Below are 26823 nucleotides of genomic sequence, written 5' to 3'. Positions count from 1 at the left end.
TTCATATTTCATCATTTCATATTTACATGCTATGCAGGGTTTGCTCAACTTTTTTGTCAGCTGTACCTCTTTGCCCTAATATATTTACTTGAAGTACACCCCTGAGATTTTAAATTAACAAGTTAGGTCAATAATAAATTTAAGTCAATAATAATATTAATAAAATTAAGTTCACAGGTTTTTGATGTTGGTTACTGGTTACATGGCATGCATAATTCATCTTTTTAAGTAAGTGTTATTTTGACTTTTAATTTTATTTATTTTGTGATTTAATTAATGGCTTTTCATTAAACTCACAAACCCCAGTCTGGGAAACCCTGGCGTAATGTAATATTTAATGCACTTCATGTTGTTGATAACAAATAATGGAATATATTTTACAAGATTATCCTATTCAAATCAATCTGAAAATGAGTTAGGACATAAGTAATCTAAAAGTAATTAAAACGTAGTCACTAACTACAATTTTTGCTGTGTAATTTGGAATCAGTAACTGACTATAGAATTGATCATCAAAATAAAGTGTAACCGAAGATTTCAGAAGTGAAGTCTTACTGTTTGTGTCTGGTGAGTCAGGAACACCGTCAGCCTCTTTATAAAGAAAAAACAATTAGTAGAAAAGAAAATTATAAAAGCATAAAGTTAATTTATTCATATCTGTGTCATTCCTAGTGTCATTGACAGTTGTTTTCATTCCTTAAAATGATTGCTAATGTGTTAACATACAAGTATAGTCCATATTTTCTGTATAATTCAGCATCACAATGACTAAATATAAGAATTGAATCAATTAAAAGAGTTCACAGCATTAATCAGGACCACATGTCTCCATCCTTTTCATAAATTTATTCAATTACATTCACTGATAATATGGGTCATAAATATTTGTTGTGCTTTCTGTTCTGTTGCCATGGCATTATTCAGGAAAAGATGGAGTGTGACACATTTGGACGTGAATGATTGTTTTAATTCACTTAATCTTTTCCTGCTGACTGAGTACGTCCTGCTTTTCAAACTAATACCAATTCTTCTAGTTCACTGATGTTGAACACACAGCAGTTAAACATTAATCCGCATGTATCGTGTTATCGCACTCATTCATATGTTATCTTGATATCAATGCTTTCTGTTGGCACTTGTGAAATGCTGTGAAAGCTGTGTGCTCTTATGTGCTCTTTCTTTCTTTTATGTGCTGTATGTCTAGACGCCCGATACCAGAAACTGACCTGGTTTTTCAGTAGTGTCAGACGAGTCACTGGGACCTTGAAATCAAAGAGAAGTTTTGGTGTCAATTTTTGTTTGTTCTCTGTTCAGTCCTATTTCATCTTTGGTCTTTCGGCATTTTGGGTTCAAAGAGCGTCTTCAGAATGGGTGAAAAAGTGTTTCTTACCTCCTTGTTTCTCTGATGAATCTGTCCCATCTGTAGTTCCTACAAAAGAAGGTTTTTCAAAGATACGTTTGAGCATTTGTCTGTCTAGTTAAAGGATTAGTTCACTTCAGAATTCAGATTTCCTGATAATTTACTCACCCCCATGTCATCCAAGATGTTCATGTTTTTCTTTCTTCAGTCAAAAAGAAATTAAGGTTTTTGAGGAAAACATTCCAGGATTTTTCTCCATATAGTGGACTTCACTGGGGTTCAACGGGTTGAAGGTCCAAATTGCAGTTTCAGTGCAGCTTCAAAGAGCTCTACACGATCCCAGACGAGGAATAAGGGTCTTGTCTAGTGAAATGATCAGTCATTTTCTAAAAAAAAAATTAAGATGTATATACTTTTTAACCACAAATGCTCATCTTGCTCTGCTCTTTGATGCGTGTAAATTACGTAATCACGTTGGAAAGGTCACGCGTGACATAGGCGGAAGTACTGAGCAAGTATTTACAAAGTGAACATGCAAAGAGTCAAATGGGCTTTACAAAAAAAAAAAAAAAAGTAAAATAACGATGTCGGATGATTTTTCACCCTACCGCGGTACTCCCGCCTATATCACACGTGACCTTTCCAACATGGTTATGTCATGCGTGGTGCATCGCAGAGACGAGCATTTGTGTTTAAAAAGTATATAATTTTTTTGTTTTGTTTTGTTTTTTTTAAGGTTGATTATTTCACTAGATAAGACCCTTATTCCTCGGCTGGGATCGTGTAGAGCTCTTTGAAGCTGCACTGAAACTGACATTTGGACCTTAAACCCATTGAACCCCAGTGAGATCCACTATATGGAGAAAAATCCTGGAATGTTTTCCTCAAAAACCTTAATTTCTTTTCGACTGAAGAAAGAAAGACAAGAACAATTTGGATGATATGAGGGTGAGTAAATTATCAGGAAATTTTAACTAAATTTGTTAACTAACGTTAACAAAGATTAATAAATACAGTAACGTGTTGATCAATGTTAGTTAATACATTACCTAATGTTAACAAATGAGACCTTATTGTAAAGTGTTACCAATATGTTTAATAGTTTTAGTTAACAATGACAACACTGTTAGCAAAATATCGATGTTCAAATTAAGTTCATGTTCATGTTACTGGACTTTTCTGCAGTTTATATACAATTTTTATAGCAAGACTTAATCTATATCAGCCAGACCAACCTGAGTCTCCATTTACAGGGACTTGAGTTGGAGCAACTCCATTAAACTGAACTGAAATGAGAGAAAAACATGTTTGTCAGATGATCTGGAAAACCTTCTGTGGTCTATTGATTTATGATTCATAGATCAAGTTCATTGTGACCTACCACTGAAGATCTGTAGCAGGGATGCAGTTGCCTCTGAGATAAAACATGAAAGTGAGAATGAAACACAGTGACATAAACCAGATCATATTCGCTTAGAACCAGATACTTATTGTCCCATTTTTAACTAGTCTGCCTGCAGAGGTTGTGTAGCGCTGTAAAATGATTGTGAATATAGCAACTCAGATCATTTGGTAGAATCTGATGATATTGAAATCTCTGACTTTTAATTGCTGAAATCTCTTCTGAAACTCTAAAGGAGACACATTATGTGAGATTCCTGGGGTCTTTTTCAAAGAATTGTAATTTCATCCCATTTCTATCTTGGAGTAACAACTGAGATCAGTGAGATCTTACTTAGACGGTAATGTCTTTCTTGAACAATTGCAATAGTACAATGCAGTTCATTGTTCTTACACAACTCATGCATTCAGGGGCAATAAGTAACTTAAAAGTGAAATAATAATTATGAAGGCCAGTGTGCATAAGAGAAACATTCTCACCATCATTATCAGTTCCATCTGTATCAAAACAAAAGACAAAACAGTTAGTTAGTGATCTGAATGTATTGAGCTATAGACTGCATCTCCTATAGAGGCCCAGGCTACATGTACCGGCACAGGTGAACAAAACTCTTTTGTGTTCTGTGAAGGGCTCTGATTACAGTCTCATTATAGGGAGGCAGAAAATGCTTCATGTTACTTAGAAAGAAGAGCTGATGCCTCGTCACTAATAATAATTTAGGGGTTCGGGGTTATCTGGAACAGTATGTATGTGACCTGTACGTGATAGATGTAATGATGTCAGATTCCTTACCGTTTATTGGTGCAGAAATAGAGACACCCACTAATGCAAAGATCAACGGAACAACCAGCGTCCTTTATAACAAGAGAGAGAGAAATAGAACAATCATGACAATGTTCATATATATAAATAGTATACATATATAAATATGAAATATGTATATATAATATGATAGTATATATGAGGTATATATATATATAAAAATTCATTCATTATATATAATAAAATAAATGTAAAAATAATGTGTATATAGAATATATATATATATATATATATATAGTGTAATATATAGTATATACAGTATAAAAATTTCCTTTATTTTGTCTAAAATAAATAATAATCTGAAATTAAAAGAAAATTCATATATATATATATGTATATATAGTATACAAAATTATTTATTATATATAATAAAGTTAAAAAAAATAATGTATATATTTAGTGTTATATATACACACACACACACACTATATTTTATACTATATATATATATATATATATATATATATATATATATATATATATATATATATATATATATATATATATATATATATATTAATTTCAATAACCAAATTAATAAACAATTCAATGTTTTAATAAATATTTTTAGCAATAAAAAACCAAGCATACTGATTTAAATTGACCATTCTTGATACACACACATTCTGTTTTCACTTCATTTTTATCACACAATTGAACATGTATATTTAAAATCATATAAAGATAGATTCTGCCTTTTTCATTTATTCTGAGCTTTTCAAAACATTTTAGCTGATAAACTGTTGATAAATGTTTAATTTTGGTCTAGGTGTTTGCCGCAATCTCTTTTGTTCATAGTCTGTGACTTAGTAAAGATTCATGCAGATCCAGACATTGGTCTAGTTTGAAATCAGTGCACTACTTCCAGAGTTAGCCTTCATCAATATCAATTATTCCCATCGTTTTGCGGACTTCTGCATGCACTTTCGCACCTCTGTAAATATGTATATAATGATGCACTGAAAGGAAAGACTTTGAAGCATTAAACCAGGCCAGGGCTGAGTTCTCAAAAGTATTGTGGGCCAAGTTGATCGAAGAGACCATTGGTGGCATACGATCGACTTAAGCTTACGACACTTTTTTGGGAAACGCAGCCGAGGCTGATAGAGTAAACGAGACACTTGTACTCACCGGGACAGCATTGCAATAGGACTGGAATGCAGTGTGAGATTGACGCAGGTGATGCAGGTCTAAAGCCTGAATGGAGCTGCTCTCAGATCTTTTATACCCTCTGAGGGGGTTGAGCTAAAGACAGAGGCGTTACATGAGAACCTCTAAAGCTCCTCTCATTAGAACAGGGTTATGAAGTCAGGCCGTCCTGCTATTGTTTGTGTTTTCAAACAGCCTTTGTAAATAGTGTAGCTTCTGTGTCCCAGTCCTGGTGTCCCTGTCTCGACGGGTCCCGCCGCTCCTTTGTGATTCGCTCCAGACATTTGATTTAGTTGATTTGAGGAGTTTTTCTCAGAAAAGAAACAAAGAGCTGCTGGGCAGGACATGCTCATGGTGTTTGCGTCAGAACTTGTGTCTTTCTTTCTTCTATATGGCACAGAATGATCTGTTCTGCCAGACAGTGTTTTAATATACTTTTTTTTTGTATTTAAACAACAATAGCTGATTTTCAGAGGTGATTAGGAAAGGCTAGACCAGGTGTATCAAACTCAGTTCCTGGAAGGCCGCAGTCAACCCTGCTCCAACACACGTACCTGTAGTTTTCAAATAAACCTGAAGGACTTGATTAGCTGGATCAGAATTAAGGTTGAAGCTAAACTCTTCAGCGCTGTGGCCCTCCAGGAACTGAGTGTTGTGGGGTTTCTAGGGTTTATCTAGGTCAGGGATGGGCAACTTCGGTCCCGGAGGGCCACAGTCCTGCACATTTTAGCTCCACCCTAATCAAACACTCCTGAACAAGCTAATCAATGTCTTCAGGATTACTAGGAAGCTACAGTCAGATGAGTTTGATCAGGGTTGGAGCTGAACTCTGTCGGACAGTGACCCTCCAGGACTGACTTTGCCCATCCCTGATCTTGGTTATCTTTTTGGTTACTGCTTCAGCTGAAACCACTAACAAGTTACGAAACACTTAATCAACATATAGCCATGTGACTTGTGTTTTTCATTGCAGTTTTTATTCCACTATTTTTTGTATCATTTATTTATTTGCATAAATAGTCTGTGATGTTGATAATCTTAATTTAAATAAAAAATATTTTTAAAATATTTTTATAATGTATTGATTGCACAGTCTGTAAGGTAATCTTAATTTAAATAAAATAAATAAAATTTTAATTTTATAAATTATTTGTATTTATTTTTTAAGCTATTTATTTATATATTTATTTGTTTGTTTAAATATCTGTAATGTCGGTAATCTTAATTTAGATTAAATAATTTAAATAACATTTAAATAAATTATTTTTAAATTATTTTAAGCAATTTATTTATTTATTTATTAGCTTGATTGCATAGCCTGTAAGGTAAAATTAATTTAAAATAAAATTAAATGTTAATTTAATAAATTATTTTTTATTTATTTGTTAAGATATTTATTTATTTATTTATTAGCTTGCTTGCATAGCCTGTAAGATAATCTTAATTTAAATTAAAATTCAATTTTAATTAAATAATTTATTTATTTGTTAAGCTATTCATTTATTTATTTGATTGCTTACATAATCTGAAAGGTAAACCTAATTTAAATTAAAATTAAAAAGACTAAGCAAGCAAGCAAATAAATAATAGTAAATTGATATAATAATAATATAATAATAGTAAAAAAAAAATAATTATTTTTTTTACTATTATTATATTATTATTATATCAATTTACTATTATTTATTTGCTTGCTTGCTTAGTCTTTTAGGTAGTCTCATTATTGTGGTATTTTTTTATTTATATATTTTTTTATTGATTTATCTTGTGATTGATTTGTTTGCTTGCTTGTTTGTACTTTAATTTATCCATTTATTTATTTTTCCACTTTATACTGAGCTGAATGGTCTTGGATTACATGTAAATGTTCCTAATGTGGTTTTTCTAAACAGAAATAACTTCACAAAAAGACAACAGGCAGTGAGCTTGTGCTGCTCCATTTGGCCTGGAACAGCTTGAGTTTGTCCCTGATGGCTGCTGTTCTGAGAGCAGCTGTTCTTCACACAAAGCCTCTTTGTTTCTCCAATGAGTAATTTATTGAGCTTAAAAACATCCTTGTCGAGCAATAAAGCACATATTCCCGTTGAAGGTTAATTATTCTTTTTTTCTTCTTGCACATCTATTCATATTCAACAAGCCACTGATGCATCAAAGCAGCTTTAAGTATGATGTTATATGCAAACGATGGGGATAATCAGTTCAGTTTTAGGATGTAAATGAGGTTTTGTTGAGGAAATGAGTCAATTGCACAGGCTCTGAATGTTTCATCCGCCCTCTGTAGGATCCTGTGGCCTTTCTAAAGGATTGAGGGGCTTCCCTGCTGCCATTCTCAGATAAGCCGTGTTTCTGAAGTGAAAGTGTGGGAGCGTCACGGCCGTTACTGTGCCACTTCACACGGATTTATGATGATGTAGTTGTGACATCAATACTTGCTAAATTGGGAAGCTTGTCTTTTTGGAACAAACCACCCATTTGAACTGTTAACTTGAGCATTTTTATCCGCTGGAATCGACTTAAACTCATGAAGTGACATGGGAAACTTCATCACACTGAAAATCCAGCAGATCTTGAGATTTCATCCTCCCTGAGCAGCATTAAATTGTATCATGTAGTGCGTCACCTTGCTGTCATTTATTGACTTCATTGTTCAAACAGTTAAAGAGTTCAGTTATAATAGTTAATATGTCAGTGTTAACAAGACAGTGTTGAACTTATTAGTGATGAGGTCAAATCTTTACAGCCTTGAAGACTGACGTCCTCGTGTTTTCCTTCCTTCCATTTTCCTTCTTTTCTTTCTTCATTTGTCTTCCTTCTGTTTTCCTTGTTTTTTTTTCTACTTCATGTTTTCTTTCTTTTCTTCTTTGCTTTTTTCATCTTCTCTACCATTTTCCTTACTTCCTTCCTTCCTTCATTTTACCTTCCTTTCTTCTTTCCTTTCTTCTTTTTCTACCATTTCCCTCACTTCTTCCTACCTCCCTTCTTTCATTTTACCTGCTTCCTCCCTTCTTTCATTTTTTTCTGCTTCTGTTTTGCTTCCTTCAGTCACTTTACCTTCCTTCATTCTTTCCTTTCTTCTTTTCCTACTATTTTCCTTCATTTCTTCCTACCTCCTTCTTTCCTTCCTTCCTTCATTTTTCCTTCCTTCCTTCCTTCCTTCCTTCCTTCCTTCCTTCCTTCCTTCCCTCCTTCCTGCCTGCCTGCCTGCTTTTGTTTTGATACTTTCATTCATTTTACCTTCCTTCCTTCCTTCCTTCCTTCCTTCCTTCCTTCCTTCCTTCCTTCCTTCCTGCCTGCCTGCTTCTGTTTTGATACTTTCATTCATTTTACCTTCCTTCCTTCCTTCCTTCCTTCCTTCCTTCCTTCCTTCCTTCCTTCCTGCCTGCCTGCTTTTGTTTTGATACTTTCATTCATTTTACCTTCCTTCCTTCCTTCCTTCCTTCCTTCCTTCCTTCCTTCCTTCCTTCCTGCCTGCCTGCTTCTGTTTTGATACTTTCATTCATTTTACCTTCCTTCCTTCCTTCCTTCCTTCCTTCCTTCCTTCCTTCCTTCCTGCCTGCCTGCTTTTGTTTTGATACTTTCATTCATTTTACCTTCCTTCCTTCCTTCCTTCCTTCCTTCCTTCCTTCCTTCCTTCCTTCCTTCCTTCCTTCCTTCCTTCCTTCCTTCCTTCCTGCCTGCCTGCTTTTGTTTTGATACTTTCATTCATTTTACCTTCCTTACTTCCTTCCTTCCTTCATTTTACCTTCCTTTCTTCTTTCCTTTCTTCTTTTTCTACCATTTCCCTCACTTCTTCCTACCTCCCTTCTTTCATTTTACCTGCTTCCTCCCTTCTTTCATTTTTTTCTGCTTCTGTTTTGCTTCCTTCAGTCACTTTACCTTCCTTCATTCTTTCCTTTCTTCTTTTCCTACTATTTTCCTTCATTTCTTCCTACCTCCTTCTTTCCTTCCTTCCTTCATTTTTCCTTCCTTCCTTCCTTCCTTCCTTCCTTCCTTCCCTCCTTCCTGCCTGCCTGCCTGCTTTTGTTTTGATACTTTCATTCATTTTACCTTCCTTCCTTCCTTCCTTCCTTCCTTCCTTCCTTCCTTCCTGCCTGCCTGCTTCTGTTTTGATACTTTCATTCATTTTACCTTCCTTCCTTCCTTCCTTCCTTCCTTCCTTCCTTCCTTCCTTCCTTCCTTCCTTCCTTCCTGCCTGCCTGCTTTTGTTTTGATACTTTCATTCATTTTACCTTCCTTCCTTCCTTCCTTCCTTCCTTCCTTCCTTCCTTCCTGCCTGCCTGCTTCTGTTTTGATACTTTCATTCATTTTACCTTCCTTCCTTCCTTCCTTCCTTCCTTCCTTCCTTCCTTCCTTCCTTCCTGCCTGCCTGCTTTTGTTTTGATACTTTCATTCATTTTACCTTCCTTCCTTCCTTCCTTCCTTCCTTCCTTCCTTCCTTCCTTCCTTCCTTCCTGCCTGCCTGCTTTTGTTTTGATACTTTCATTCATTTTACCTTCCTTCCTTCCTTCCTTCCTTCATTTTTCCTGCTTATTTTGCTTCCTTCATTCATTTTGCCTTCCTTCCTTCTTTCTTTTTTCTACCATTTTCCTTCTTCCCTCCCTCCCTCCTTCCCTCCCTCCCTCCTTCATTTTTCCTTCCTTCCTTGCTTCCTTTCTTCCTTCCTGCTTCTGTTTCGCTTCTTTCATTCATTTTACCTTCCTTCATTCTTTCCTTTCTTCTTTTTTCTACCATTTTCCTTCCTCCCTCCCTCCCTCCTTCATTTTTCCTCCTTCCTTCCTTCCTTCCTTCCTTTCTTGCTTCTGTTTCACTTCTTTCATTCATTTTACCTTCCTTCATTCTTTCCTTTCTTCTTTTTTCTACAATTTTCCTTATTTCCTTCCTTTTTCCTGCTTGTTTTGCTTCATTCATTCATTGTATCTTCCTTTCTTCTTTCCGTTCTACTTTTTTCTATTTTCCTTCATTCCCTCCTTTCCTCACACCCTTATTCATTATTTTCCCTTTCTTCAGTTTTTCTTCCTTCCATGTTCCTTCCTTCATTGTTTCTTCCTTCAGATTTCCTCTTTTTCTTTCTTAATTTTTCTTCCTTATGTTTTCCTTCTTTCTTTCCTTCTTTCTTTTTTATTTTCCATTTTTCTTCGTCCCTTCCTGTTTTCTTTTTTCCTTCCATTTTCCTTCCTTCTTTCCTTCAATATTTGTCCTTTTCCTTCCTTCCCTTCTTTCTTTCTTTTCCTTTTCCCTTCACTAATTAAGTTGTTCCTTCCTTCCTTCCTTCCTTCCTTCCTTCCTTTATTAAATCCTTCTGTCCTTCCTTTGTCCTCCCATCCTTTCTTCTTTCTTATTTTCTTCCTTCTTTCCGCCATTCCATCCATTCTTCTTACCCATATTTTCATCCTTCCTCCATGTATAGTTGTTCTGTTGATGTATTAGAGATGCGGGTGCTGTATAGTCTCTCTCTAGATCTGGGCAGGTAATTGAAAGGTTTTAGGTTCAAACCTAAATTGTTCTGAACTATTATGTCCTTGATCATTATGTCCTTTAGCTCAGGTTGCTTCAAGTGGATTTTCCCTCTCAATTTAGTTAAAAGCTTCAAGTAAATGATTTAGCAATTTTCTATCATTTAAGTTTTTTTAAACATGATTTTCTTCCTCGTCCTCGTCTCCATCTGTTCTCTCCCTCCATCTTGTTCAGGTCTCATGACCAGTGATCCAGGACGAATGTGAGATCAACACGTCTAAGCAAATGACCCGGTGACCTGTTAAACACTCTCACAGGGTCCTGTAAAACTCAAATGAGCTCACTGTGACTATCTCTGACTGTGCCTGCCTGTCACTTATGTGCCAGACTTTTGCCATTGCTCCAAATCTACATAAATCACATTGGTTTTCCATTTAAACCTGAGGGATGAGGAAATGTCTTTTGTTTGTTGCTTCCTGATCAATTACAGAAATAGTCTGAAAAAAGAGACTTATATTGTATGAGGGTGTTTTGGTGCCTCAGCAGTTTTAGTTGTTATGTCACTTTTCCAGAACCTTCCACTACGAAACACAGTTTTCCTCAAAAACACACATTACAGAAGGTCCGTTGAAGATGCAAGGCTCAGTAAAGTCCCATGGCATTGTGTGAGCTCTAAATTTATTTGACATTTCTGTGGACAACGGCCGATGATCATTGAAATTCTGTGTTAGTCACCTAAAATCCAACCACTAGCTTTTAAATACTGCTGTTTTTACTCCGTAAACAACTAGAAGTTGATTCTAATTGCTTAGTTTATTGACTTTAAGGTAAATCAAATGCTGAATTAGTTTTGAAATCCTCAGAGATTTCCTTTTTTTTTGTGATCAACCTTTAAAATGTACACATCAGTTTTGTTATTTACAAAATAACATGCATATTTATGCATAGAAATGCTATATCATATAATCATGCATGAACATCACAGTTCATGTTATATATTAAATAATGCAAATCTTGTTGTATTATATCGTATATTTGCACGCATCCATAGTTGTATTATGGTATATCCATAGTTGTCGAGTTGTATTATATTGTATATTTGCACGCATCCATAGATTCTGTTTTAGGGTGTTGTTAAGGTCTTCTGAATGGTTGCTAGGTGTTTTCTTTCTGTCTTGAGTGATATAAGTCGTGCACAAGTGATATTCTGGTCTCTATATGACTCCAGTCCTTCCTTCAGTGTGCGTCTGTGGGATTTTACACCTGTTTTATTGTCTAGTAGTTGAAAATAGTGTGTCTGATATCTTAGTAAAGTAACAGAACATTTCTCCATACAAGTTTTATTTCATTATGTGATTCATGTGAGGTGGTTTAGGGTTTCTGTAATGTTCGATGTGTACAGTGTCTGATTTTCAGGTCTTCTCGACCCACTCATCCGTTTGAGAGGGAGTCAATGGTAACAGCATCTGAAATGTAAGAATGTCTCTCAGCTCTGCTCAGTAAAAAGGCTGTTTGTGCTCAAGGTCTTCGACAAATCCATCTCTCCGTGACGTCCATTGAGTCTGCATCCCATGATGGGGAAGTTATCCAAGCCTCTTCTGTAAAATGAGCCATGTTTAGAGCAGTTTGCCCAACTCAAAAACCCCTAAAGAAATCTCAGTGGAATTATAACCATAATTTGGAATCATTACTAATGGGAATTCTCTTATAGAATTCTAACATATCACAAAACATACAATTAGAACATATAATTGACAAAACAACTAATGTGATTCCCAAAAGGACATCAAAAAGAAAGCACACTTTTGGTAATTATTCCTGCTTTATTTAATTAATTAATTAATTTGTTTATTTATTTTACTTTATTTTTTATTATATATTTTTGTATAATTTTTTGCATGTTATTTTAATGTATTTATTTATTAATTTTCATTTGTTCTTTGGCAGTAGTATAGAGTTTGTTGTGTGTTGTTTTATGTATTATTTGCATAAATATGCATCTATTTCACTTAATAACAAAATTGATGTGTACATTTTAAAATTGAATACAAAATTGATCACAAAAAAAGTAATTTAAAGGAAATCTTCAGAATTTTAAAACTCTTTCAGCACGTTTGTTTTAAATTAATTTGAATTCTGATGACGTTTACACAATATCAATATTATCTCAATATAATAGAACTCTTAAGAATCAAGTGATAATTAAAATAAATCCTCAGTTTGTTCAGTATGACCTTATTAGGATTCCTATTTGGTCCTGTTATAGAATCCATTAAAAATTCCAGTAGGAATCCTGTACATTCCTGTAGTATTTTAAATTTGGGTTTTATTATTCATAGTTTATCAGAACAGCTCATTGGGTGATTTAAATGCAATGTAACACTGCACACATTTTTCACCTTGTGATTTTTTTTTTCAGTAATACCTCACATAACCATAAGGAGGCAGTAGTCAGTTTCTTCTCATTTATTTTGAGAAACGAGCTCTCCCTGACCTGAGAGAAATTCAGCACTAATGCAGTATGTACTAAGCATGCTTTCCACGCTTAACAAGTGTGACACGTTCCTCACAATTTCAAGTCAGTCATCTAAAGAGAGGCTAAAGTATTTTCATAGTTCGTACCAGTCGGATTGTGGTTCCAGTAAAGCCCAGAAGCTGATACCAGAGGAGACCTGGATTCACGGCGCTGCTGAACAGAAGGCCTTTGTTAGCGGCCACCAAATGAAACTCCTGCACGTCTGAGATAATGTCCCCTCCAAAACACTTAACAGCTTGTTTTTCATGTTCATTGAGTTCAAGTGATGTTTTTGTGATAGTAACTAATAGCTGCACTTGAAACAAGCTTTTGAAAGTGGATCATTTTAACTTTGATTTTTTTGAAGGTGAAAACAGAACATATTAAAACTAAACCTAAAATATTAACAAAAACTATAGTTTATCAGTGATATACTCACTGTAAAAATAATTGTTGGTTTAACTTAAAAAGTAAGTTACCTGATTGCTTTAAAATTTTGAGTTCATTGAAATTAAAAATTTGAGTTAATAACGCAAAATATTGTTATCTGAACCACGTTAATTATTTAAGTTGATTTGACAAAAGAAAAAATGTGATGATAAATAATTAAAAATAATTTTTTACAGTACATTGGTGTTGTTGTTGCTAATTGCATTCAGAAGAAGCATGTATAATTTTTGTATTGGATTAATTAATTTACTGTTCCGTAAATTGAAATATAAAGAATGTTTGTCTCTTAATTCCTACTAATTTTAATTATTAATTAAACATGATTGGTTTTATTTATGTATTTTACAGTGTTATTTTATATTCTTTCAAGCTAGGTTTAATAATTAGAAAATTATTCTCTGTATGATTATGATTACTTTTCCTTTGTTCAGTGTTCTGTTTACTTTATTCATTTAAATGTTATTTAATTCATTAAACATTGTTATTATGTGTATTTTTTGTTATATTTTGGTATTTTTGTTTATTCTTTGTTAATTTAAATTATTTAAAATAATTATCAATAATAATAATAATAATAATAATAATAATAATAAAAGACCACTAACTGAATTTAATGGATATATTTGTTTTTTTTTTTTTTGTGTATTTTTGTGTTAATTTAAATTATTTTAAAATAATTATTAATAATAATAAATGACCACTAATTTTAATTAATAATTACATTGGTTTTATTTATGCATTTTATTGTTTTTTGTGTTATTTTTAGTAGTTTTATTTATTTGTTTTGATTTGTGTGATTATGATTATTTCTTCTTTGTGCATTGTTGTGTTTGCTTTGTTATTCAGTGTTATTTTTTAATTCAAGTTAATTCATTAAACATGTTATTTATATATCTGCATTTAGTTTTATTTGTTTATTCTTTGTTAATTATTTTTTTTTAAATAATTACATAATAATTAACAAAATCATTATAATCATGACCTAGAAGAAATTGCCTGTATTATACAATAAAAGTCTTTGATTTAAAGGGATAGTTCTGTCATCATTTACTCGTCTGTGTCATTCCAAATCTGTATGACTTTCATTGTTTACCTTTTGTCCCTGATCTGCACCTCTAGATCAGTGATTTGTGTGGGAATCACAGCAGTTTCCAGTGTGCTGTGAATGTGAGCGTTTGTGTTGATATTCTAGAAGGTAAATCCCGTCGATGTGACGTGTGAGATTACAAAAAAGCTCTCAATCTGACCTTGTGACCTTTTCCAGGCGAAAGGTTGTGTGCAGTTGTGGGAGCAGAGCTGTGGACGTCACAGGAGAGGCCCAGAAGCCCAGACGGGTATCAGCTTTAGCGTGAGAGAACGGCCCGACCTTTCAGCTCAGAGAGTCCCGGACACATACAGCCTGAGGTATAGGGTTCTGGAGAGGGAGCCTATAGATGCCTACAGTGTCTCTTTACAGACACAGTCAACTACTCAAGTTGATTTCAGGCCGTGACGCTGCATACAACACTGTAGAACTAAATATTTCTTGTTCTTTCTTGAAGCAAGTGGGAATCATTATGAAGGAATTTTGATGAAAGAATCTGTTATGCAACAGTGATTTGTGTGTATATATATATATATATATATATATATATATATATATGCATCTATTCTTTTTAATTTTGATAAAAAGTACAGATGCATAAATGTTATTATGTGTGTATGTGTATATATATATATATATATATATTTAATTTTTAAAACATTTTGGTTGAACATGCATTATTTTTTTCCATATTTATTTATTATTTCATGCTATTTTTAATTATTACAAGATTATTTTATGACTATAATTATTTTCTTTATGCAGTGTTGTTTACTTTTTATTTATTATTATTAAACATTAATTTATATATATATATATATATATATATATAGTTTTTAAAACATTTTGTTCAAACTTTTGCATTATTTTTTCATATTTAGTATGTTATTAATTTATTCTTTGATGCTGTTTTAATGATTACAAAATAATTATTTTCATAATTATAATTATTATTTTTTTATGCAGTTGTGTTCACTTTATTATTTTTCTATTTATTAAACATTATTGTTATTTATATCTATGCATCTGTGCTTTTTAATTTTGTTATATATATATATATATTTAATTTTTAAAACATTTTGGTTGAACTTGTTCATTATTTTTTCCGTATTCTTTTATTAATTTTTTATTTATTCATTTATTACTTCATGCTATTTTTAATTATTACAAGAAATTTTTTTTATGATTAGTATTATTTTCTTTATGCAGTGTTGTTTACTTTTTATTTATTATTATTAAACATTATTTTTATATCTATGCATCTGTGCTTTTTAATTTTTTTTATATATATGTTATATATATGAAAGTTTCAAGTTACACTTTTTGTTTTATTTAACAAGTAAAATGCAGTTTGTTTTTAAATTCTGCCTAGAACCAGAAAAAAAGAATATATGACTTTCTTTATTGCTTTTATAGATTATGCAAAAAAAAATTTAATTTTCTGTATTAACCAAAGACCAAAGCATAATGAAGAGACACTGTATTTCTATTTAGCATATTCATTGCTTTTATTTAGGGGTACAATAAAAAGAAAGAAATGTTTCAGAATCACATGTTACTGATTGTAATATTTGTAAATTCAATAATGTTAAATACTTTGTGTATAAAAAAGTAACTGAAAACAAAGAGAGAAACACTTTTGATTCAAACACTGACATTGTGAGGAGAGCGAAGGCTTCTGTGTCTGCTAGAATCACGGCACGTCTGAGCACGACGGCATCAGGTCGCCAGCACCAGTATTCTCATCAAGTCTGAGATATTTTTAGATTCAAATTTATCCTGTAAATAATCAAGCAAAAAAAATGAACCATCTATAAATTGTCAGCTTATCATTTTTGACTAGTCTGATCTAAAATCAAATCAATGGTATAAGTGTAAAGTGTCCACGTCAGCCTTGCCTCTGGGTAAAGTCTGAAGAATATTTGGCAAGCACAACCGTGTAGCTCACATTAACAGAGACCTTACAGGAAAACTCCCATGAGGCCGCAGAACCATTCACACCAACACACACGCACACACACAGTCACACACACACACACAGATCAGGACATCACAGAGGATAAAGTTTAGTTCAAGATTCTCAAAACAAACAAAAATAAAAAATGCCACTGAAAACATAAACTGTATAGTTTGTTTTTTCCTTCTTCTGTCACTGCCTTGTCATTGCAGCTCTGCCCTGTTTCTCCACAGTTCACGTCTCAGGGACGGAGGTTTCTTGATCTCTTTTTTGAGGCAGAGACGGGCTTGCTCCGCTTGCGTGCTGATGCATTATGGGATTTGTTTGCACGCTGCTGGACTGGGACTGGGGCGGGTTTGACAGCCGCTGCCGCCGCTGCCTCGTCTGAGTCTGGAGCTTCATCTTCTGTACAGAGAGAGAGAGGTGAGACGACACACTTTACACCTCTAATTCAAATGATATGAAGTTATTAAGATTCACTGACTGCATGTGTGTGTTTATCATGTGATATTTACCATCATTTTCTTCCATACTGGATTTAGCTGCATCTAAAGATAAAAAACATAATGCATAAGACAGATAACACTTAAGCAAAACATGGTCAGGTCAAAGTGTCTGAAGAATTTTTGGTCCCAAATTTTTATCAGTTTTACTGCTAGTCCACTGTATGAAGAATTTTTGGGTATAATATGTCACTTTATTTTGCTATTCTCACTTACATAAATGAACTATAGTGTCCTGCACCCACTAGTAAACATATATCAAAAATTATATCTAGTGTCTGAATAATTTTTGGTTTGACTGTATATAGTATATAAAGTGGACCATTAAGATTTCTTTTAAAAAATGACAAAATATCTAGTCATATTTCAGGCCAAAATGAAAATAATAATTGATCCTAGGATCATTAAGATTTCTTGTAGAAAATGAAATAAATTAAATGAAATAATAAAATGAACAATAAAAATAAATAAATAAGTACATTTACTACAACAATCCTGCTGTATGGGCACTTTTTTTTTTTTTAATTTAAATTGGCATAAATTAAATTAAGTACAACTACCATGGCATATTTAATATTTATTTATTTTGCATAACAATAATGATAATTTTGGTGGAAAATATGCTTAAATGTCATGACAATAAGTCATATAAGTGCAAAAATCTCAATCTCAAGCCTCATTTTTTTGTGCTAAATATTTTTTCCTCTTTTTTTTTTTTGGCCTGGACATTCTGGATGTTCCTGGCACTGGTTTCTCATGTGGCTTTAGTAAAAACCGTACTATATATTTCAGACCATATTTTGGTAAGATATAACACATAATAAAAATAACTCACCAGCTTTGGGCACGTCCTTTACTTGAGGTGCTGAAAAAATGAGACTTGTGTCAATTTTTGTACCATATTCGCTTTGTTTAATTAGTTGGAACAAATGGAACTTACTTTATTACACTTTTCATCAGTAAATCTGATACTCACCACTGTTTCCTGCCTCAGCACTGGTGCTGCTTGCGTCTAAATGATACAAAACATATTTATTTTTAATTGTCTAATACGTTGTATTTTTGAACAGTTGACACGGTTCTTTCTTATACCTGCAATTGCTCCGTTGTAATACAGAAACTCATCTGTAGCCATAAGAAAGAGAAATCACAAATGAGATCTCCTTGATATCTCCATTGTGACAACACTGAGATTAAATGGAGACTCTCTGAGCAACAAAATCTCCTCTGGGTAGATCAGAATACAGAAAATAGAGTTCTTTAAATGTGCTTGTGGGTTTAGTCACCACTAGATGGCAGTCTTGTAAAGTCTAACTCAAATTACCACCTTACATTTCTTGTTATATGAGTCTTTAGATATTAAAAAAAGTCTTGTGCTGCATCCCAATTCTCATACTATCCATCCTAAATAGTATTCGAAATTAGAATTAGTGTTCCCAAATCGTAGTATGTTGAAATAAATGAATAAATTACATTTTGAGAATTTTATCCGAAGTGCTCACTACCAAAGATATTTATATGAATAATATACATCAAGTGTGTATATATGTGTCTATATATACTCTAACGGCTAATACACAACCCATGGCACATTGGATGAGGATTTGATTAGAACTACAAACACGAATAAAAAACTACTGTCAAAAAAACTACAAACATGGCGGATGTGCGGAACCGACGGTTAAGTAGAGCGATTAGGGGTTTGAGTGTTTAATAATCAGTGTCTAATCTGACAAAATAATATTTATTCAATGTTTTACACATTATATTTCATCTGCAACAGCATTATGAACTTTTATAAAGATACGTTTGGTCATTAACTTTTAAATCATCAGTATGCAAACACAAGAGTTCTCCACATGAAAGACCCACGACTGCCAGATCAACATGCGATTACATTTCTTTACGCAATTATGACGAAGTAGAATGTCCCAAAACTTGTCTACTATTCTGCTACACACTCAAATGTATGTACTTTTTCTTCACAAAAACAATACTTTTAAGGCGTAGTATAAGTAGGTTAATTGGGAGGAAACATTGTTCTTTAACGTCTTTTGTTGTTCTTTAACGTGCCAGAATCTGCTTTCCTAAAGAACTAGAGGATAAAAAGTTCTTTGTGAGAACGAATCATGAAAATCTTCTGTCATGTTCTTGAGCTGAGGTTCAAAAGCTCTTTCAGGCAGTAGGCAGTATCCCTAAGGGCAACTTGTCAAACACTTTGTTTCTTCCTAAACAATCATTCTCTGTTGTTTATCAGGAACATCAACCAGTCTGGTATACAAATCAAGGGTACAGCCAAATCCTTCCACGTCCAAAATTCATAACAAACCATCTTTCATCTGTCCTACCATGTGAAGAAGTGATCACTCACCGTTGGGCAGGTCGGGTGAGACTAGGTTCATGCTTTCTGTGAATGAAAACACAAAACACAGTGAAAGCTGTCCGGCTGACAGAACACAGACTGTGACTCCAAAACAGAGAAAGAGTGAGAAACTCACCAGTTGGAGCTTCATCTGAGGTTGAATCATGATCTGTGGGTTAATAGAAGGATTCTTAGTTTAAGGATTATTTGCGTTTTTTTTTTTTTTTTTTTTTACATTTTGCATGCAACATGTTTTAATGTTATTGATTTTATGATTACCTGTGGCAAACATGGCTTGGGACCCTCCTTCAGCTACAAAAGGAAACAAAGAGGAATTGTTCGTTTTTAAATAATTCATATCTTAGTCAAAGAAATTCTAAACTCTGAATTTAAATAATTATTCACTGATAGGATAATGTTCTATATATTTGTGGCTTCTTTTGTTAACTCTCTTATATTACAGGATAAAAATATTTTCTCTTTCACCTGCTTCAAGGTCCGCTTCAACCAGTACCAGTGCCAATGAGCAGAGGATGAGAATGTTCCTGTGATTAAATACACAAATAAATCATTTATAAATAAGCAGGTAAGAACCAAGCTAACATTGAACATTCTCAGAACTTTAGCTAACGTTCTGGCAAGGTTCTCTCAACGTTATGAACAAACATACTCCAGTAACGTTAATAGAATGTTTGTTCGAAGTTTTCTGGTATTTAATATTGTTCTCAAAACATTAGCACAAAAAACTTTAACTTTTTTCCTGAGATGCTTTAGTTGGATGTTCATCTAACGTTTTTTAAATGTTACTAATTGTTTCAGAATGTTCAGAGAACATACAAAAGCAACGTTTCCGTAACTGTTTGCAGAATGATAACACGCAATGTTCCCTTAACGTTTACATAACCAAGAAAAGAAAACATTTAAAAACCTGGACATTTTGAATGGTCAGAGAACATTCCGACATAACGTTTTCATAACTTAATGGGAACGTTAGCAAAACGTTCTTAGAACATATTTTTGTTATTTGGAAAGCTATTTTGCTTCAGTTCTATATGTAGTGAAAGTGTTTGATTAATAATGTGTAATGCATGCATGCAGTTGAAGTCAAGGCATTGTAATTGCATCCAATGATCACAGATGACACATTGAAAACCACTGACATAATATTATTGCTTTGGATTTATGCTTGTTTCTTTTCTTTAAAAAAAAAAATCTCTATATTTGATTTTCAGCTCTAGAATGTGTTTTTATATTAAGAAAACAAACAGTATTTCATGTTATATTCACATAAATTTTCAAATATAATATTATTTATAATTATATAAATATTAATAATTATTATATAAATTAATTTGGTGGAACCTTTTTAGAGAATTCAAGCTTAATGTGGCATACACAATTTTCCTACACAATTTTTTAGACCCGCAATCATCTCAATGTGTTCTAGTGATAATAAAAAGGAAAGAAAAGTTGTGATGTGTTTGCATTGTGAAAGATGTTGAGATTTACCTGGTCAGCATGGCTGGAGGTCAGAGACAGGGTCCGGCGGTGTACAGTACACAATGTAGTATTGCACTTGAACTGGTCCTGTGGCGACAGCAGCCGTCAAGGCTTTTATACCTCCTCAAAGGCCATTGAGAATGTGGGAGGGGAGGGTCTCTTATTGTGAAAGAGGAGACGTGGAAAAAACGGCTTCATCTTGGATTACATTAATTGCATGGCTTAATGTAAGGATTGATATGTCTCCTTCCCATGTACATTCCCACTCCGTTAAAAGGGAAAATCTTTACCTCACAGTGAACCTTTTGTCACCTGCTGCAGGTTTAAAGGTTTCTCTCCCCTCAAAGCAAAAAAGAAGTCCTGCAAGTGAAAGGTTCAGGTAAAGCGGCATACCGATGCCAAGGTCATCATAATTGCCCCCCCGTGACCTGGCGATCTGACGAGCGTGCAGTGTTGAAATGCGCTCAATGGTGGGGATTCCCTGGGTCACTGAGGCCAGTATTTGGGGAGAAATGCAAACCTAATTGCTCTGTAAAGCAATAGCGAGCTGGCAGGGCATAAATAGAATTTTTCCTCTTTAAAAGGTTGGTGTTGGGGAAATGGCGCTTGTTTTTTTGGCCTCTTGCTGTCCAGATGCCAGCGATAAGGTTGCTACTGATGGAGGTATTAGTGCTCACTGCTGCGGGAGAGACTCTGGGATCTGTGTTCAGGAAATTCCACTTTTCCCCCCCAGCTTTCCTCAAGATTAATTTTGAGAGAAAGACAGTGTCGGGTAACATCCTGGGCCGAACGCATGACCTGTCGGTTTTTTAGGTACAGTGAGTTCCAGAAATGTTACCGAAAGGTCGGGAATTTACGCACAAAGGTTGGAAATCTACCCCAAGGTCAGGTTTAGACTCGGAAAGAGTCGAGATTCAAGGCGTGTGATGTAACAAAGGGACTCCGTGATGAGTGATGACAAAAACTGCTCGTCATTTCGAGATACGTTTCCGAAACTATTCTTAATGTCAAATTATGATGCATAACAACAATCAGATTAATTGCGTACGCTTCTAAAAACACTTCCATTACGTTATGAAAATGTTTTGTTTGAATGTTCTCTTAATGTTCAAAATGTCCAGTTAAAAAAAAAAAAAAAATCATCCTTTTTATCATTTTACAAACATTATGGGAATATTACTTTTGAATGTTCCCTGAACATTATGAAACATGTAGTAACATTTTAAAAATGTTAGACGAACATCCAACTAAAAGGTTGCAGAAAAAGATTTCCATTAACTATGTATACATAATGTTTTTGTGGTAATGTTTTGAGAACAAAATTAAATACCAGGTAACTTTGAACAAAGGTTCTATTAAAATTAATAGAAGAATGTTTGTTCATTACGGAGCCCCGCACATGACATGCAAGAAAAGAAATTAAATTGTGCGCACGATTTATAAATCGAGGGAACTAAATAGTAAATCGTGCGCAACTTTGCGTGACCAACTTGAGTATGAGTGAATGTAAAGGAAGCAAGCTAGTAAGACCTGTGTGTGTAAATCTCACTTCCCTGGCCTCAAGACACACACTACTGACTGATGCTAGAGACTGTGGTTTTTAGTGTCCTTGTTAGCGCCCGCTTCTCATGCCGGAGACTCCAGTTCGAATCCCACTCGGAGCAAGTTGAGTAGGACCAGTTACATTTGGTGCCATGACCCGGATAGGAGTGAAGTTTAGGGGGTGAGTATAATGGAAGCAAGCTAGTAAGAGCTGTGCATGTAAACCTCACTCCCCTGGCCTCAAGAGGCGCACTAGCGCCTCTTACATTTAGTCTTTAGCGTCCTTGTTAGCGCACCCGCGTCTCATGCCGAAGACGCCAGTTCAAAGCCCACTTGGAGCGAGTTGAATAGGACCGGTTACATTTAGGGCCGTGACCCGGATAGTAGTGAGGTTTATCGGGTGAGTGTAATGGAAGCAAGCTAGTAAACCTCATGTACATGTAAACCTCACTCCCCTGGCCTCAAGAGGTGCACTAGCAACTGACACTAGGGGCTGTGGTATTTAGCATCCTTGTTAGTGCACCTGCTTCCCATGCCAGAGACGCCAGTTCAAATCCCACTCGGAGCGAGTTGAATAGGACCGGTTACATTTGGGGCCGTAACCCAGATAGGAGTGAGGTTTACCGGGTGAGTGTAACGGAAGCAAGCTAGTAAGAGCTGTACATGTAAACTTCACTCCCCTGCCTTCAAGAGGTGCACTAGCGACTGACGCTAGGGGCTGTGGTCTTTAGTGTCCTTGTTAGTGCACCTGCTTCCCATGCCGGAGACGGAAGTTCGAATCCCACTCGGAGAGGGTTGAGTAGGACCGGTTACATTTGGTGCCGTGACCCGGATAGGAGTGAGGTTTAGGGGGCTGAGTGTAACGGAAGCAAGCTAGTAAAAGCTGTACATGTAAACCTCACTCCCTGGCTTCAAGAGGCACACTAGCAACTGACGCTAGGGGCTGTGGTCTTTAGCATCCTTGTTAGTGCACCTGCTTCCCATGCTGGAGACGGCAGTTCGAATCCCACTCGGAGAGGGTCGAGTAGGACCGGTTACATTTGGTGCCGTGACCCGGAAGCAAGCTAGTAAGAGCTGTACATGTAAACCTCACTCCCCTGGCTTCAAGAGTCGCACTAGCGACTGACGCTAGGGGCTGCGGTCTTTAGTGTCCTTGTTAGCGCGACCATTTCTCAATGCTGGAGACGCAGGTACGAATCCCGCTTGAAGCAGGGTTGAGTAGGACTGGTTACAAGAAATCGAAATTTTAGATTTGAGTATTCCAGCCTTAAAGGGATAGTTCACCTAAAAATGAAAATTGTGTCATCATTTACTCACCGTCAAGTTTTCAAACCTGAGGAAAACACAAAAGAAGAACCAAACAGCTGATGGGCCCCATTGACTTCCATAGAATTTTTTTTTCTTCCATACTATGGAAGTCAATGGGGTCCATCAACTGTTTGGTTACCCATATTCTTCAAAATATTTTCTTTTGTGTTCAGCAGAACAAAGAAATTCATACAGGTTTGGAACAACTCGAGGGTGAGTAAATGATGACACAATTTTCATTTTTGTGTGAACTATCCCTTTAAATTCGGGGAAGTCAGAAATTCCATACGTGACCGATTTCACAAACTAAGACTAAATCCCTTGTACGTCCCAAGCAGAGACTCATCCGTCCGTGGATATTCGATCTGTTGGCCATTTTTCCCTTTTATCAGACGGAACTACTGCCAATGGAAATGAATGGGCCGTCGCTAGACAAGACAGGAAGTCTACCCATCTGGGTTTTACCTTTCCTGGATTTCTATGGGCGCCTGTGGTAAAATGGAACGGGCCGCTGTGGAGCAGAACAGGGGTTAGAGTTTTGATAATGGGAGAGAGTGGTCCTGTGTAATAGAGTTACATTTGACATGTCCTCCACTCTGGTATTTAGGAGGGCCTTGCCTACTATCAAAGAAGTCCTCTGTGTTCGCACTAAAAGGATTTTTCTCTTTAAAAGCGTAAATGGATAATTAACCGTTGAGGATCCCTCACTAGGCCACATTATGGACGCTTAGCTGTCTTTTCAAGAAACACACTGTTGAGGGAAGTCTTTGAAAGCTGGTAAGGTCAGATTTACATGTGTATGTGAAAAAGGCCCAAGGGCACATGGGACCCCTGGATTTTCCTTTTAAACATGGAGGCTGAAAGGAAATTGCCGGAACCATGAGGTACAGAACGTACTCTCATGCTTGACGGAAAAAAAGAAACGCTCCGCGGCACTTTACATTAGGGAGTACAAGATCACTCGGGTTACAAGACCATCAGGACCAGCTTGAACTTAGAAACCTCTGTTTGTTGTGGTTTGGGTCATGATTTAGAGTGAAAAGCAATTAATAAACTAAATGTTTTAATTCAAGATAAAGTGTCTAATTTTTATTGCGTTTAAGTACTTTGACTAAAAACGTTTTAATATTTTAATATAATTGTTTTTAAAAATAGTTGTGTAAATGTAGTTATGAATGTGACATATATATACGTCTTCTTGAACAAGAACAAATGCAGGGCGGGGTTGGATTTTGTCCATGGGGAATTGATTGGATGTTTGTGGTTTGCTATTGGTGGATCTCGTGTGATTGACAGGTTGCCCCTCCCTCACACCAGTAAACATCATCAGAGATGTCACTGTGAGAGGGAGGGGAAGTTATTTTGATTAAAGATTATGAGGACACATGAATAAAAAAATAAATAAAATGAATGATGTGCACGGATAAATCATTTATAATAAATACTGCAATATTCAAGGAATTGTTAATTTTGATATTATGGTGACTTTGATATCATCCAACCAAAAATGAGGATTCTGTCATCATTTCTTCACCCTCATGTCATTTCAGACCTGTATAACTGTAACTTTCTTCTGTGGAACTTAGAAGATATGTTGGTAACCAGACAGCTTTTGTTCCCCTTGACTTCCATTATTAACAAAAAATACAATGGAAGTCAATGGGAATCAAAATGGTTTGATTACCAACATTATTCTAAATATTTTCTTTTGTGTACTGCAGAAGAAAGAAAGTCATACAGGTTTGGAATAACATGAAGATTACAGAATATTTTTTTTTGTGTGTGGACTATCTCTTTAATAGTGTTTTGTAGGCCTACATCTGTTAATCTAGCTATATTCTGATAAAACTGACTGAAAATATTAATAACTCATCTTGCACTCAAATGTATATAGAATTTGTTGTCCAATGGAATGGACAAATTTTCTCCTTAGCATTAGTAAGTACTAGTAAATCATGGTCCGTGATTCTGACATGAACTAAATCTTGTTGGCTATTTAAGCCGCTGCGTCCTCATTCCAAAGGAAATACGTCAAAACAGTTGCCATTTACTGTTAACAACCCATAAACACATGGCATCATAAACATTATTTCAAACTGTAACCTTGCTAAAATCATGTTTGGCATCCCTCATCGAAACATGAATGCTAAACCCTGGGTTTGTGTGTTTGGTGGGTAACCAGCGTTGGTCTCTCCTGCTTTTAACTCTGCCAGCTTGGTAAATGAACTGTCATAATTGAACTGCACCAAGGCAGTTTCCATTGCCTTCCATCATCATGAAAAATTACACTCTTTGACCAGCACACATACCAGACAGGATTTATTCAGAAGCTGATGGGATTGAATAGCTTTTTAATATAGACAGAGTATCACATGAGACCTGTCTGATGCCCCTCACTGTGGGAAGAATAATCTGTGGACAATTACTCAGCATTTTAGCAAGTAGTTTGATGGAAGGTTTGCTTCTCAGGTATTAAACTACAAAGCTATCCTAATTAATATTTCAGCAATTTTCTAAATCAAATCACATAATGGTGTGATTAAGAGCAACAATAGCTTGAGCAAAAGGGTTATAACAGACTAAACAAAAAACAAGTGTAACACTTTGTGATAATGCACTCAATGTCGTCACTGAATATAACTAAATCTATGTCAAATTTATATGCTGTCATGTTTGAAGAGCCAGTGCTTTTTCATCCAGATTCTTCCATCACTTGCCTGTGGAGTCCAAGTGCCCATTACCTCGGATTACGAATTGTTAAATATGTACAAATGAGTTAGCTGTCATCAGGTAAATTAGCCCATAACACCAGTTCATTTGACAGTTATCCATTAACTTGTCAGACAGGCATTCACAGCCTGCTAATATTCCCTGTGTTCTAGTGTGTCCCACTTCTGGGCTGTAATTCTGTCATCTTAATTAATGCTGGAGAGGACGATGCCAAAAAAGACAGTTTCAAGAGAAAAGGTCATCTTGGAATCCCACATAATCTGTAGTCACATGATGCTCAGCGGAATTTATGATTGGCTGAAGCAACTTGCCATTCTGATTGCATCATATTACTGTAAGTTATCTGTCTCTGTCTATCTTTCTGTCTGTCTATCTATATATATTCTTTTACTAAATAATCTTAAGTCATCCATTAAAATAGATCAACTGAATTATCATTTTTTAATTTAATCCCACACTGGACTCTGCTACATTATTTTGCTGCTCTTCAATTATTACTATATATATATATATATATATATATATACAAAACCAAGGAGGGACAGATACATTTTTAGACCAAAGTGTATGAAAAGCGTAATAGCCTAATTTTTATGCATTTATGTTCATTCTTAATTACAGAGAGTGGGAATGTTTTCAAATATTGAACGTTCTACAATCATGCATACAAAAATTAAACAGAAAA

At 34.9% G+C, this 26823-nt stretch overlaps 2 protein-coding genes across 5 annotated transcripts in view; both read right to left on the bottom strand.

Moving 5' to 3' along the window:
* Nucleotides 1-4872, bottom strand: part of stm (starmaker) — a 14744-nt gene extending 9872 nt beyond the window's left edge. Inside the window, exons 1-8 of the mRNA XM_051873692.1 lie at nt 4716-4872; nt 3555-3616; nt 3242-3259; nt 2742-2774; nt 2596-2646; nt 1391-1429; nt 1227-1262; nt 556-591 (exon numbers count right to left, since the gene is read on the bottom strand). Of these exons, the coding sequence (XP_051729652.1) occupies nt 556-591; nt 1227-1262; nt 1391-1429; nt 2596-2646; nt 2742-2774; nt 3242-3259; nt 3555-3616; nt 4716-4726 (286 nt within the window). The 5' untranslated portion in view covers nt 4727-4872. The remainder of the gene's footprint in view (nt 1-555; nt 592-1226; nt 1263-1390; nt 1430-2595; nt 2647-2741; nt 2775-3241; nt 3260-3554; nt 3617-4715) is intronic.
* Nucleotides 4873-15747: 10875 nt separating this feature from the next.
* Nucleotides 15748-20844, bottom strand: si:ch211-133n4.6 (uncharacterized protein LOC797776 homolog). Of its 4 annotated transcripts, none has more exons than XM_051873754.1 (10): nt 20568-20844; nt 19545-19603; nt 19338-19370; nt 19195-19227; nt 19068-19103; nt 17789-17821; nt 17673-17708; nt 17532-17561; nt 16709-16741; nt 15748-16595 (listed from the first exon to the last, which is right to left on the bottom strand). In XM_051873754.1, exons 1-10 carry the CDS (start codon nt 20576-20578, stop codon nt 16435-16437), a joined length of 465 nt encoding a protein of 154 aa, XP_051729714.1. In that variant the 5' UTR covers nt 20579-20844; the 3' UTR covers nt 15748-16434. The 4 variants fall into 4 exon arrangements, with proteins under 4 accessions (XP_051729714.1, XP_051729712.1, XP_051729716.1 ...); XM_051873752.1 differs by having other exon boundaries at nt 15748-16598; nt 20568-20833; XM_051873756.1 differs by lacking the exon at nt 17789-17821 and having other exon boundaries at nt 20568-20836.
* Nucleotides 20845-26823: the final 5979 nt, after the last annotated feature.

This window comes from Ctenopharyngodon idella, chromosome 19 (assembly GCF_019924925.1).
Source record: "Ctenopharyngodon idella isolate HZGC_01 chromosome 19, HZGC01, whole genome shotgun sequence".
Lineage (NCBI taxonomy): Eukaryota > Metazoa > Chordata > Actinopteri > Cypriniformes > Xenocyprididae > Ctenopharyngodon > Ctenopharyngodon idella.
Note: the sequence above shows the minus strand (reverse complement) of the source record. Positions and strands in the feature narration are given on the sequence as shown.